The sequence below is a fragment of the Apaloderma vittatum genome, unplaced genomic scaffold, assembly GCF_000703405.1.
Source record: "Apaloderma vittatum isolate BGI_N311 unplaced genomic scaffold, ASM70340v1 scaffold3765, whole genome shotgun sequence".
Lineage (NCBI taxonomy): Eukaryota > Metazoa > Chordata > Aves > Trogoniformes > Trogonidae > Apaloderma > Apaloderma vittatum.
In genome coordinates, this window is record NW_009718588.1 from 49,964 (window position 1) to 65,104 (window position 15,141).

The following is a 15,141-nucleotide window of genomic DNA, read 5'->3' on the forward strand; positions in this document are numbered from 1 at the left end:
GAATTGCAGCTTGTAAACTAAGGCTGATTGTAGCTCTTAGCTCTGCCAATCCTTTCATGTTGACCTTTCATGTTAAGCTTTTATATCAGCAACAGGAAACATACAGAAATGAAGAGCAGGTGGCCTCTTTCATCCAATAGCAGAGGAGATACTGCTTTTATTGCTTCCCAAGCCATGACTGAGAACAGTCTATTGCCTAGTCCACCTACTAAGTGCCATTCCTAAATTTTACCAACTTGTAGAGATAGCTGAAACATTTCTGCAGTTTTATAGCCAAAATCCAGACAAGCACTAACTAGTAATTAATTTTTACTCAACTATTCAGCAGGAAGAGTGCCACCAGGGCCTACTCAGTTCCATGCAGTTCCTACTCAGTTCTACGCAGTTTCTTTCTGTCCCCATGGGAGGCAAAATGAGAACACTGTCAATCCTTTAATACAGTTCTGTTCTTTCTAAAAAAAAAAATAATTTGATGTGGTAAAATAATTTCACTGGCCTCTCCTGGAGTGCATGTTCTCAGTAATTCAAGTTCATAGCAACTTTTCAAGTCATTGAGAAAAGGAGGATGGAGAGCATATGGAAATAAAGGAGACAGAAAGCACTTTGCACTCTAGAGTTCCATGCTGTATATACAAGACATACATATTTCTTAAAATGAAAAGCATACAAAGACATTTCTGCCTGTTACAATATTTAACAGAAAATATACTTGTACCATATAGCAGATGTATTGTCAGATATTTAGACAACAAACCACAGCTGGACTAGAAATACAAACAAGAGGCCACAGACTTTTTAACGGCTCCTTATGAACTACATATGTTTTAAATAAGTAAAATAATAAATAAGAATAAAATAATGTATCATAACAAAATAATGCTGCAGGGATTCAGTGTTTCAGAAGGGTACAGGATCTGAGCACCACAAAAAAATATATCTAGACCCGCAGCAACTATCCCTGGAGGATAATGATTCAGTCTCCGGCATCTCAGAAGAGTCTCTGATGATATTGCAAATTAACATTCTTGGTAGTGACTCTCTTATGAAAATATTAATCTGTTGGGGAATGGCATTTCTAAGGGAAAAGCTCCGATCTATTAGCATGCCTTGCCATCATCTTTCAAAGGTAACACCAGTTCACTCCCACTGATTAGTACATAAAGCATGGTATTTGAGTTATAGCTCAGAATCAGATATATCTGTGGATATATTCAATGTCTCAAACTTCCTCCCATTATTTATATATTATCTGCCTTAGTATTAAAAAACCAGAAAGATTTCACTTTGCCTGTACCTGTAAGACACATACATGTAATGGGAACAGAAAGTACAGACATAATTTTATAAATACTTCACCTATAAATGGTACTCTGGGCTGACTCACTAAAATTTGAGGGAAATTGGAGACTCTTTTGACTTAAGAGTAGAGTGGATATTCATTTCCTCTTACTGATCATTATGATTTATTATTTGTTATTCATTTACAGCAGTATTCAGTACATGCTACAGTCTGTAAACTCACTTCAGGAGGGATTGCTTCTGGACAATTTCAAAAGCCACCTCTAATCCAAGAGACTTAACAACTGGCAAGTAAACAGAAATGAAGCAATAGAATGGACCATATGATCAGAGACAGCACCCATAATAAAATTCCTGTTATCTGTCACTATTAATATGAACACGCCAAGGCAGTAGGAAGTAAGTGATCATAGATAGAATAAATTGATTTGGAAAGATTTATCTCCGTATAGCACACCTCAGATGGATATATATAAAGTTACAGCAGGTAAGATCATCTCCCAGTTACTGGATATGAGAGAGAGAGAGAGAGATAGAGAGGGGAAGATGGCTTTGTAGACAATGACAGATTCTACATTATACTTGCCCTCAACTCTTGGGAAATTCTCTCATCTTGCTGAACTATATTTATCCGAACTCTTCCCTAAAAGCCAGCTGAAGGTTTGAATACACAAAATTTTCAGCCTGCAAGACTGATGTCTATGATGTACACGTTAAAGATTTATTCTCACCCTGTTCAAAAAATAAAAGCTTACTTTGCTTCCTTACATACACAGTTCTTGATAATTGTCCAGAGTTAAATCATGTAGCTAATTAACCAATAAATGTTAAATTAAAAATAACGTGTAATATATAAAAAAGAGCAATATATGATAGTAAAACAATAAAGGAAAGACAATAGGCATTATAATCTGCTATAAATTTAATAATTTTCTATATATATGAGATATTTTGGTCTGTCAACAAAGGGCTGTTGAAAAAGTGAACAAATAAATGTCACAGTAAGTGGAAATCAGAGTTGCTTCTTTTTCAGCATTGAAAGTTGAAAAAGAAAAGTACAGAGTTGCAGTTCCTAACTGGGGGGATTGGGAATCAATTGAGATTTCAAATATTTTAAGTATTCTACACACACATACACATGTAAATTAATACACCCAACTTGTCAACAGTAAAGCTTCAAAGGCTGTTCTTCAGAGCTACGCTTACAGTCAAAGTTCTTAAAATGCTGGCTGAAACAAATGAAGTTTCATTGATTTTTAAATATCTTGAGATCTGAAGTTTTCACTTTGTCTTTTCGCCAGAGAATATTCTTTAGGCAAAGTACTCTGGTGATACTTCATCTTGTCCGTACTTCATTGTAGATTCAAACTCTTTGAAGCTGATGCAGCCATCAGAATCCTGATCAACTTCTCTGTAAGAGAAAAGAGATTTGGTATTTAAAGCCCAAAAGACATTATGTAAAACAGACATTATACTTAGCTGTAGATATCCAAGACCAATATTGTTTTTGAAGAGCTCAAGAGCCCTACAATTCTGCACAAAGAATTAATGAACTAAAAATGGTTTTTGTGTAGTACATCTCATATAAGGATCTCAAAGCTTTTTAAAGAGAACAAGAATCACTGTGTGCATTCAACAAGATGTAGAAGTTAATTACATTATGACTTGTGCAAATTTAGGGCTTTTAGCACAGATTTCATTCTTACATCTCACCCCTAATTTTCGAAATTCAGTCACCTGTGACAGAGATCCTCAGAGTTCCACAACATAACATGGAACCCAAAACCTCTAGGTCTTAAGATACTGCAAACTTACATTAAAAATTTCCCAAATTGCTCCAGGACCTGCCACGTGCTGTAAGCAGCTTATCTTGAAACAAAGATTATGTTAACAGAAGATCTACTCCTTACGGTTGTAAGAAAAAAAAGCTGATTTGTATGTTAGGAAATGCTAAAGTGGATATTCCAATAGTAAACAAAAGTCTCTGAAAAGTTGAAGCTGTTAATATTTTTTTCATGATATATGCTGAGAGAAGATGGCAATTCAATTAATGCCATTAGCACATAGGGCTAAGTTTTATCAAATACACTTTGCAAAATCATTTGGCATAGTTATAAATTAGGCTGACACAATAGTATTTGTCTTAGTTCTGCCTAGCTTTCTTACTAGAAATACGACACATACGAAAGTTAACGTTAGATAATTAAAAAACTGATTAATTGTTGGATCTCATCATTCATAAATCATCTAGAAAAATATTTGATTGGTTTACACTAATGCGCAGTCTGTAATTTATTAATAACATGGAATGAAATTTATGATTATTACTGATCAAATTTACAGACGACACAAAGCTTGTTGGAATTATAGTGCCGCAAACTTTGCCATCACCACTAGCATTCAACAGCAGTATTCCTACCATCTTGCATCACGCAAAATGGGATGCATCTTCTACATTGAGAAAATTGAAAGTTACAAAATAATCCATGCTGTTTAGTAGAGACACGTTTTATTATCCTTTGAATGCCCTGGAAATTTCAAAGTGGTTCTATACCCCGAAGAAGTTATACAGTAATTCAGTTTTAAAGAAATCCTTACACAAAGGGATAGGATGTCCTGTTTGACACTTATTCTAAATGCACTCTTGAGAAAAGCCTAGTAAAGGTAAAAGAAAATAATTTATTTACATCAGCTTCAAATACAGAAACACAGTTACAAAGGTCACAAAGACTGATAAGAGAAAACAGAAAACTGCTTACATCTGCCTATCCTTACCTCTGTTGCAAGCAGCTTCTCTCGATTATCCAGCTTTCAAGACATCAATGACTATCAAATCATGGGACTAAAGAAAAATTTCTTCTGAAAAAAATTACTACATCTCTGAGTTTGTCTCACAAAAGAAGGTCTCAATTTGGAATACATCCTTCCCCTTTCCATGCAGAAGTACTATTTAGAATAAAATGTTACTATTCTCCCCTTCAATAAAAACATTAATCTTCACCTTTTTAAATAATCCCTCAGACTACCAAATTCTCACATCTTCAGAATTTTTAATGTCATTTGGTAATATTTCTCTCATCTCTGGCAATAAACAATCTACACTAGTACTTAACTTTGCTATCAATGAACCATTAACCTCTTGTGAAGTAGACCTGATCAGATAAAGTTCATGCCTCATGGTGCAATAATGAACCCCACATGACCATAAACATATGAAATGACACCCTGTCATTATGGAAATATCTAAATGAAATTAATCCCTCAATGTTGACTCTAGATTACGAGTAAAACATGATGATATTCTACAGTTTTTCAGGTAAGGACAAATTTGAGATGACGATCACCCTTAATTAAGTCTTTAGAGACATGATAGCTGGAGATGGACCAGTCATGCAGTTTCTTGGTGAAAGGAATCCTTTCAAACATCACATGAAATGCGAAGTTATTCATCAGTTAAGGATGAATGCAGGTGATAATTACAAAACGAAGATGGTGTCCTGGAAAGCAGTGACTGAGAAGAAATACAGAGTCATAGAAAGTAATCAAATGAAGATTATCTCCTACTGTGATGCTTTACATAAGAGGCTGAATATGATTTTTGAATGTATAAGCAGGATAACATCTACAACAAATACAAGACTGATTTTATTTCAGAACATGATGTTAGGAAAATTACGAAGGAAATACTGCGGCTACTTTCTGGTGCCCACACTACAAAAAGGATACTGAATAACTTCAAAGAATTGAGAAAATAACCACAGTAATTATATGAGTTCTGGAGAACATGCCTTATACCAAGACGTTAACATATTCTATTCGAAAAAAAGATTGGAGAATTGATCCAGTCAAATCAAGACCACAAGTACCTCTCTAGGTAAAATATTTTCAATGCTATCTTTATAGGCTTACGAGGAAAGGCATGATGATAGGCACAAGTTGAAGCCAAAGCTAGCCAAAAAACATAACTTAAATAAGGTGGGTTTTTCTAAACAAGGTTGATGAGCTATTAAGGTAACTTACTCGGGCATGTGGGAAGTGGTACTTCTTGGTTTACTCTTCCTCAGTTTATTCTCTGAACATTCAGGATTTTCCTAGACCAACCATGTATGTCTGCATATAATTATTCATAGGTATATTTATTGCATGGATATGTCCAACGGCTTTTTAAACCGATGTGAAGTCCATGGCTTGAACAATTGCTTTATGATTTAGCAGCACTATTATTTGTTTTGAACCTGCAAGTCATTTGATGATACTCCGTACAGTTTAAGTATCCTTCTCAGTGACTACCTGTATCAAAGGGCGCATAGAAGGGATCTGTTTTTAAAGTTCAACGATGGAAACATTTTTTAGCAAAAAGTCTATTTTAATGACAGTAATTATTATTATAACTTGTGCTATTTGCAAGTAAATTAGTTAATTCAAAGAAAAGGCACAGATTCAAATACCTGAGAGAATATATAAAAACAAATAGCAAAATCTATTTTTTTAATACGATGTATTCTTAGAACTTAAATCTGGAAGATCACTTCATGAGTGTTTTAGCAGTTGGTGCTGACAATCTGGCTAAACTGAAGTTAATGGAAGCTTGGCCATTAATTTTCAGGTGGCAAGGATTTCACCCAAAATATCTAAGTTATGGGCATAAATCACATCTTTAATGTGGCTTCCTGTTTGGAAACTGCTCCTGAGAAATGGCCCTCAACTCTATGTGGTGTTTCTTTAACACCCTGAGAGCCACTACACGACTCCCCAAGTTAAGAATGACTTTCTGAACAACCTTTGAGCAGAGATTAGCAAAATATGTTGGGTGATAGATAGATAACAAATAAGCCAGTAAATAGTTTGCTGTTGTAATCTGAAGAAACACTGTATTTATTTAAATCTCACATATTTTTGGAATCTTGCCAAAACTAATCTGAAAGCAAGAATGGCCTTGGAGTCTTAAATTTTCATTTTCAACCATCTGAAGCAAATGATATATTCATCCTTGTGATTATTAAAATACTGTGTCACAGCATATTGATCTTTATTTCACAGGTCACTATTCATTTAACATTCTTAGTAAAATATATGTAGATATTTCAAGGTATGTAGTGCCTTGGGTAGATTGTCTGATCTTTCACTGAAAATTGAGTAATAATCAACATCACAAGTTACTGACTGTGAGAAATATAATTATTCTCTTATACGATTAGGTAATTGAAGACTCCCCAAATCACCTAAGTGTATTTTCATAGGAAGCTGGATTAGATAAATGGTACTTGCCTTCTGACAGGAATATTTTAACTGTAAATCTGAGTAAATGAATAACCTAAAAGATTAACGTTTAATGTAAGTTGCCTCTTGAAGTTTCATGTTTATTAATTCACTGAAATGAGTACTTATCAGAAAAGTATCCACATGCAAATATAGGCTAGTCTTGATTTTATAAACAGCTGCATATATTAAGTGGCCGCTTAAGCTTTTTCCCAACAATGCCACAAAAATTTGCATATGGTGAGATATTGTAGTACCTGACATAAAAAAACAAATACAGAATTTGGCCATAATATTTCTTATTTTCATATAGAGGGACTCTCACATAAGCGCCAACTTGTAAAGTAGGCGCACAAGTTCAAATATACTGTATCTATCTGATCCATACATCCTTTTTTTCCTTAATCCATCATCTCTGTCCAAAACACCCAAAAATATAGATTTTAATTCCACCCTGTATTTCTCTGGATAATTCAGTGTCTGTCCTAAGTGTTAAATCAGCAATCATTTCTATTACTTTAAGAAAAGAGTAGCGAATGCACTGAAGAGCCAGAAGAGACTGTTGTTGAGTTGGTTTTTTTTTCGTTAGCTCAGTAGGACAAACCCCAAAAGTCAAATAAGGGACAGGATAAATTAAACTCTGCTCACATCTCTGATGCCATGGCCATACATCAGATATATGCAAGTGAAGAAGGTGGCTTAAAATGAGCTTAGCTTTCTCCACTATGTAAACATCCTTAGAGATCATTGATTATGCTACTAAAGATGGATGGTTCTCAGTTTGATTTTGAAAAAACTGAAGGTAACCCTTGGAAAGGAAGTTTTCATTTAATATATTTTACAAGGGCAGAAGTTTTCAGAGAGATCAGTGAGGGGAAAACATCAGATATATCATATAAATGAAATACAGGTAGAGAAATGTAACATATAGGATACCACTGAGAATGAAAACTTTAAGGTTCCTTCTCACAGCATTCTACATGAATAGGGGCTCACTCTGGTAACTGCTCAAAAAAAGAGTAAAAAAAGAGTGCTTCATTAAAAGTGAAAGAAATGATTACTTGACTTTCCAAATACTTTATTGTCTAATGTATGACTTAAAAATATTACTGATACATTTACATTTGGGTATAACAGCATTAAGAGTTATCATAACTAAATATAAAAAGATTAGGTTCTGTTTACAATAAACATAAAGTTAGAGATTTGAGGAAATTTAAATACTTGTTTCCAAACACTTTTAGATTCCAGTAAATGGAGGTATTATGAGAAACAGTAAGTTCCAGAGGCCTCTACTTTCCATAGACAGTTGCAATTTATCAAATTCCTACATGTGGATGCATAATAGATGGCCTTTTACGCATTGCTATATAACAGCGATTTTCTCAGAGCAAGTGAAGATATAATGAGATATATCATATGCATAAGTAACTTATTTCTGTAATACTTGATGAACTAGAGTGATTTTCTTAATTGTCCGTATTTTCTTCCACAGTGATAGGCTTCACAATATTATGTACTAGTTCTCCTGAGTTAGAGACAAATGCATTGTCAGGCACACGGGGCTAGGTCTTCAAATCACGATTTGAAATAATTTATATTTCACTGGTTTTAGGACATACCAAGAATAGCAGTGGTCTTCCCCTATTTATGGTAGTCATACAAATGAGATTAAGCATTCTTACACATTTCTATCATAAATCACAAAAATCTACATATCTCAAGTTCTCTGCTATCTCATTGCTTACATGTATACTGTGAGTGAAGAGAAGTTGTGCATTTTCTTTGAATTATTTCAGGGAAGTGTGAAGACACGCACTTTCCTGAATTACCATGCTTGAATGTATCTGAACTCCTAAGTACTGTGAGCCATTCAGCAGTACTGCCTTGCAACTCTGACAATACATTTATTGTCTCATTACACATTTCCTACATTTCAGATGCTGTATCTTACTTAGACACCAGAGGCCAGCAGGATTGCTGGCTATGAATGATACAGACCTGGAGCCCTGCTTGCAAGTATTTCTGGGCATAATTCTTTTATGCTTAAATTCCTGGCACCATTCAGGTCTAACAAAGTCTGCATTACCTTGACTCTTCTGAACTGGCTATGATGATCACAAGACCATTTTCTATTAAAATACCTTTTCTTATTATATTTATGGAAATCTAATATGAACATCATAGGTAGCCAGCCTATGCAGGAAAGCCACGGTTATTTCATAAGAAGGCATCTAAGAACTCATATGAAATGATGTTAGAGTTTGATCAAACTTGTATTTTCAAGAAAGCAGAAGTACTGAAGAAATGCAGCTTACCTTGTGATCCAGGAATCTTCCTTTACTGCCCCTCTATTATTTCTGGCACTATCTTTCCTTTGCCTCTGTCAATAAATCTGGAAGAAATTTGTCAGGGAACTATCTTTTCCGTTAACACTTTATCATCCATTGTATGTGCCACGGTGATAAAACTTTCCAAACTATGTTTGTCTACTGTATGCAAATTCTGTTTCACCCTGTTACTTGTATCCTTTTCTTCCACGTCCATTTGCTCTATAGAGCCACTTGTCATAATGTTCTCCCGGTCCTCATTGATGCACTGAGCTTCAAAGCAATAACGGTTAATGACACTCAGCTCTCATCCCCTTGGTCCTTCTTGTAATTTATTTCTTGTGACTTGAACAATGTCAAAAGATCGATAGGGCAACCTGTTGCCTGCTTGCCATGAGTTGGAGATGACTGCTTTACTGCCTTTTACTTCAGATTAAATGTTAAGAATATGGAGCTCAGACTCTTCTTCTGTGTCTTCACTACCTGACTGAGAACTTCAATCCTGACTTCATTCTTTCAGAATTGCAATACAAATGATAATTTAAACCACCCTCCCCCAAAATAAGACAATTTACAAATACAGGTTGGTTAAACATGTCTTCCTAGTATTTGGTCATAGTTTAATAAATTAATATTGGCTACAATAGGCAACTATCATAAGCTAGAAAAATAAGCTATGCTAGCTGGAAAAAGTCCTGAACATTTTCTTAGACTTTCCGAAGTACCAGTCCGTGAAACAAACAAGCTAATAAAAACATTCCATATGTTTACAATGCAATTCCAGAGGATAAGCAGAAGTATCACTTGAATAAGCATTAAACTCCACAATGACCACACTGACCTGTGAGTCCACAAGAACTGAAATCTTATATTTCACAGTCTGAATTGCTCTGAGTAAGAAACTCACTACTTGACAATTATCAGAAAAAACACCACCAAATAACCTGAAAACAATTACTTGAAACTGCAGAAATTGATCACATGTATATAATCTTAACACTTAAAGAACAGTTTTCACATACAGAATTTAAAATTTATTAGATCATCGCTATTGAATTTATTTGATATTTTTAAATAAACCACTGCAGAATAATTTAAATCAGAGCCAAGGCTTTCACTGTATTTAGAACCAAAGCTGTCATATTGATTGAGCAGTCAGAGTAAAAGTTACACTTCTTGCAAGGAGTCCCTGCCGAGGATAAAATGACCCACCAATTGAAGATTCAAGGATGACAGCTTCTCAACAAGCTGCCTTCTCTTCTGATTAACCAGCTGGTTCTTTCTGCTCATCCTACTTCCTTCCCTGTTGATGGGATTCCTGCAGAACTCTACAGCTGTTTTGTTACTAATGTGTATATTAATTTCACTTCTTTAAAAACTTACGTGTTGAGAAAACCTATTCTGATCTTTAGTAAACATAGAAGAAATATGAAGATACCTCTGGTTTCTCTTCTGGAAAGAGGACACGCTAATGGAGTACTAGCAGTCAGAAGGTTCATTTAGGTAGGGGAGCATTCAAGAAAGCATTTACATTGTCACAGAATTATATTATTATTACAAGTAGAAATGCACTTCACTTTACATTCAAACCTCTTGACACTCTTAAATCTTTCTTTCATGAACAGCCTGCTTGATTTTCATACTTTCAGATGCACATCTGCATATCTGTGTGCAGCTGCCATGCTGCAGCAAAGTTTATGCTTTGAGCTTCACAAGTTAAGATGTGGTAGCACTACACACATCTGAATCCAATGTCACATTCAGAATATATTCTTGTGAGATCTTGATTACTATATTCTTGTTGCCTACACTTTCAACTGGATACAATCACCTGTCAGGATCTGAACTTATTGCAGGAAGCAGGAGAGAAAAAGCATCACTGTCTCTGCCAGACAACCCACTCCATGAGCACTGTAGTCATCCCTGCTCCTCTTTTTCAACCTCTCTACAGAATTTGACATAACTAATGAACTATGAACTTTACAGTAGATGGCTGACTGCTTTAAAACAGTTTATTTCAAGAGAGTCATAACCAGACAGGAGGAGTAAAAAACGATATTGCACAGTCCCCTTTTTCTTCAACCTCATTTAAAGTACAGGCACGGAGACTTGAAGGAACTGCAAAGGTGTCATGAACTCCAGTGAAAACACTATGTAGGCATTACGAAATTCCACCCCTTTGATCATATTGTATTGCTTACAGCAACAAAATGTTACCAAACTGCCTCAGTACTTGAGCTCATGGATAAAAAGCACAAGGTGGAAGCAAAAATTGAGAAAAAGACCTTACGCTTGGTGGCAGGAGGAAACACTCGAAGGAGCTTGTGCCACAGTCAGGTACCTACTGGTTGACGTTACACAAGTCAGTAATTTAGAATGGATCCTGGGCTTCTCTCTTTGACAGTAACTCTAAAAACGGGTACAAGAATTCATCTTGTCTTCACTGATGATGATTTGGCTTCTGTAATACATGCCTTTGTCACCTTTCAGCTGGACTACAGCACTGCAATATCCTGGGCAAGAAGCCATCAGCCCTTAGGAAACTCAAAATAGTACAGAACACAGTAGCACATTTCCGCTGCAAGCCAGGGTACTATAAGCACAGCAAATCTGCTTTCATCTTCTACACCAGCTCCTGTAAAATACTGAGCCAAGTTTTATGTCTTTGTCATTATATTTAAGGTGCCAATAGTCTAGGAGCAGAATACCTAAAGCATCAACTGAGAATCTGCAGCTCTGTCCCATTAAGTGCGACGTTTATTTTATGCTGTAGATCAAGATTTTATAGTCTTAAGCAGTTGAACAGATGCTTGTAACATCTAAAGCACCATCACTTGCTACTGAGTAAAAGATGTACTTTTTGGATCTTGATTTCGATAACTAGCTCTTTTGTAATAATAACACAGCAGCTTGAAACAAATTCCCAAAAGTCTAACTAGTTTTTGTTTGCTGTAATAGGAGACAATGAAGGAAAATAAAATCACACTCAAGTTATACCCTTATTTGTTCTGGAAATGACTCAGCTACAAAAATAATGTATAAATATCTGAGTAGAGGAGCATTTGCCGTTTCTTCCAAATGTAATGGCACTGCATGTCTTACAAGAACCAGGACATTCCATGTTAGTGACAATTAACATCAGAGCAATGTGTTTTGGAAACCTTTAGGAAAAAAAGAAAAATATTCAGGCAACATAAAGATTTCCAGAATACTCACAAAGTCTGAGGTCCAAAGTGTAATTTATTTTCAAATAGACAGAATTGCAAATGCCTAACAGACCCAGAAAGTAATGTGTGAGTTAGGGAATTTTAATATTTTCATTTAAATTTTAATAGATAGTAATACATTTAGAGTGATACTAAAAATTGAATTTTCAGGCCACATCTTGTGTGCAAAGATTAAATTGAAAAAACAACTGAAAATCCAGAAACACTGTATTAGCAAATGACAAATATAAATGAAAATTTCTTCAGGGACATACTAATCTTAGCGTCTCTAGAAATTATCAAAAATGGATGCCATATTATATTAGCTAAAACATTGGTTTTATCAACAAAAACTGTTCGGTGATCAATTAACCTTAGGAATACTAAGAGTTACATAATCATCATGCAGTAAAACTTTTGAAAATGGACTATTACTCAGGTGAAAGGTCCTGCCTTCCCTTAAGCCTTCTCTGAGGCATCATGCTCCCATTCAATACACCTAACTGAGGTACAGAAACATTCTTAATTGTATTTATTACTAGCAATGTAAATAAGAGACTTCAAAATTTTATCTCTACAGTATCAGTTCCTGTTAGACAGATTTATACTCTAAATGTCAAGTCTTCAAGGGGTTTTTACAAGGAACCATAAATATATTAACATTAATGGAAAGAAATACATCTGTCTTAAACACTGTGATACCAAAAGGAGATAAAATAATTTCTATTTCAAATATATAATCACTTCAACTGAGCTATCCAGTACCATCTTAAAGTTGATTATAAGATGAAAGAAATGGGACAAAGATGATAATCATTTAATGCCTTAAGAACAGCCATTCTGAAGAGCTTTTCACTTTGTTCTCAACAGTATTCTAGTACGTTATGATCGAGCTCGAAAAGAAGTATAACGATGAGGAAAATTATGCTTCTAGAAACAGAGAATTTTCCCAGTAGCAGGAAGTCCTACAAAAGAAATAAGACTTGAAAACTGACCACTTGAACAGATGGTGTCATAGATGAGTGTGCCGGTGCAGTCTTTGACAGTGACAAGTTCATCAGATATGGTGAGAATCTGGAAATTCAGAACTGATGTAACAGAGATTAATACATATTTGTCCGTCCTGGATGCCAAGGATATTTGCAAGTGGGACTGGATGGGATGAGAGACAGCATGGTTCTGACTGACACATTCAAATGAAATCCCACCTGTGATTGCTGAACTGAAGGTGCAGACAGATGACACATGAATGCCCAAACAGCTCTGACCAGGACTGCGGGAAAAGTACAGTTGCTCAGGGGGGGTTTCAAGGACACCTTGAGAACATTTGACTGTGTACAACCTATCGGTCAGCTCACTGGAGTTCTTTGCTGTGATGAAGCCCAAGAGAAAGGCATGTCTGGGGTGTCCTGAGGTCTGTGGGAACTGTCCACATTGTTCCTGTGGAACACAGACCACCTTCCTCCAGGGAGAGCAGCAGAACACACTTCGGAGACAACCTGCTACAGAGTGCCCTTTCTGCCAGGTGTTTAAAAGAGCGTGAAAATGACTGTACAACTTTTCTATCAGGTAATTTCTGCTGAGAGAGTTTTTACATTTTCAATTTCAAAATACTTTGCAGAAGCCTCTCTATTACTGGGAAATGTTTTAAAATGTTTTAACCAGATGCTACTTAGTGGCTGAATAAACACTAAAACTAGTAAAACTACCACTAAAGTAACTAGCACAGCAACATTTGATTAAACTTGATTTGTAAGATCTGTTTTGCATACAGGTTAACAAATATTTATGACTAATTTAATTTCTTTTTATAATATTGTATGTGGTCTTTGGAGGACTGCATTCAACATATATTATCCACGACACAACTTGCTTAAAGAAAAAAAATAAAACAAAACCACTGAAAAATAGGAATAAATATCAATTATTGTGCTACGTAAAGGGAACAGTACACATCAGAGAGCTCTGGATCACAGTATTGCCATGCGTTAACAGCAGCCGGAATTGACTTACCGAAACACACATATAGTTACAATATATTTCTATTAATACTTCACTTGGTATAACTATCACACTGTACAAGATTTACATAACTGATTTCTTAAACTATGCTTGGAATGTAATACTACTTTGAAAATTCAGTCTCTTAGGTCAACTTCAGGTATGCAACTTTTCCATAATATTTTATAGAAAAAGGAAGAAGGTGACCATTTTGTTACAGGCACCGCTATTAAAGGTAAAATGTCAACAAGATCTCTTTTTAAAACACTGGCATTCATATGAGATTTTTTTTAATTTGTATGTATTCTGCTTTTAATAAATTTTTTTTCTAAAACGTTTCTACATTTAGTGGAAAATGTCTCCATTCATTCGTATGTCTCCATTCATTTTATCTGCATCACAATGTCTCCTTGTGATCACCTACCGATACTACTAATTAACGAGGACAGACTTCCTGGTCTTCTGTGTACTTTAAGAAACAGAGGCACTATGGTTTCTGTGACTAGCATTACATGAAGCATAAATCCTTCATGAGATAAATAAGAATTACTGAAGCATGCAGTCAACCTTATACCTTTGATTATTGCATTCTGCCTACCTAAACAACTCTCTGTAATTGCATACGGTAGGCCTGACGTATTGATTCCAACTCGATTCTTGCATTAACATACATTTCTGCCACACTTCTCCTCAGAGGAGCCTTTATTCGAGTGATGGATTAATGAGTTTTCATATATGATTGTGAAATGTGAAGTGATGCAAAAATGCAAGTTTCTAAGAGTGTTTGTATTCTACTCTGTAAATCATAAATTCTCTCTTAGTACCAATGCGCCAGACTCTATTATTTGTTTTGAGGCATAAATCCCAAGGAACATCAATTGGGAGGTAACACTAAATTCTGAAAATGGTATCACGTTGCACTGATGCTATCTGCACTTTTAGTAAGAGTGCCTCACATGATGGACACCTTTAAATATCACTTTCATTCAAAGATTTGATATTTTAGTGTTCTGTGTTCCCCTACATTTTTCCTATGCACCTTCATT

At 35.3% G+C, this 15,141-nt stretch overlaps 1 protein-coding gene across 1 annotated transcript in view; it reads right to left on the reverse strand.

The window, feature by feature from the left end:
- Window positions 1-2,610: 2,610 nt before the first annotated feature.
- The window catches only part of EFCAB11 (EF-hand calcium binding domain 11), a gene marked incomplete at its 5' end in the record, with an annotated part of 54,051 nt that continues 41,520 nt past the window's right edge, over window positions 2,611-15,141 (reverse strand). The window contains 1 exon segment of the mRNA XM_009870293.1: window positions 2,611-2,710. Within this exon segment, the coding sequence (XP_009868595.1) occupies window positions 2,611-2,710 (100 nt within the window).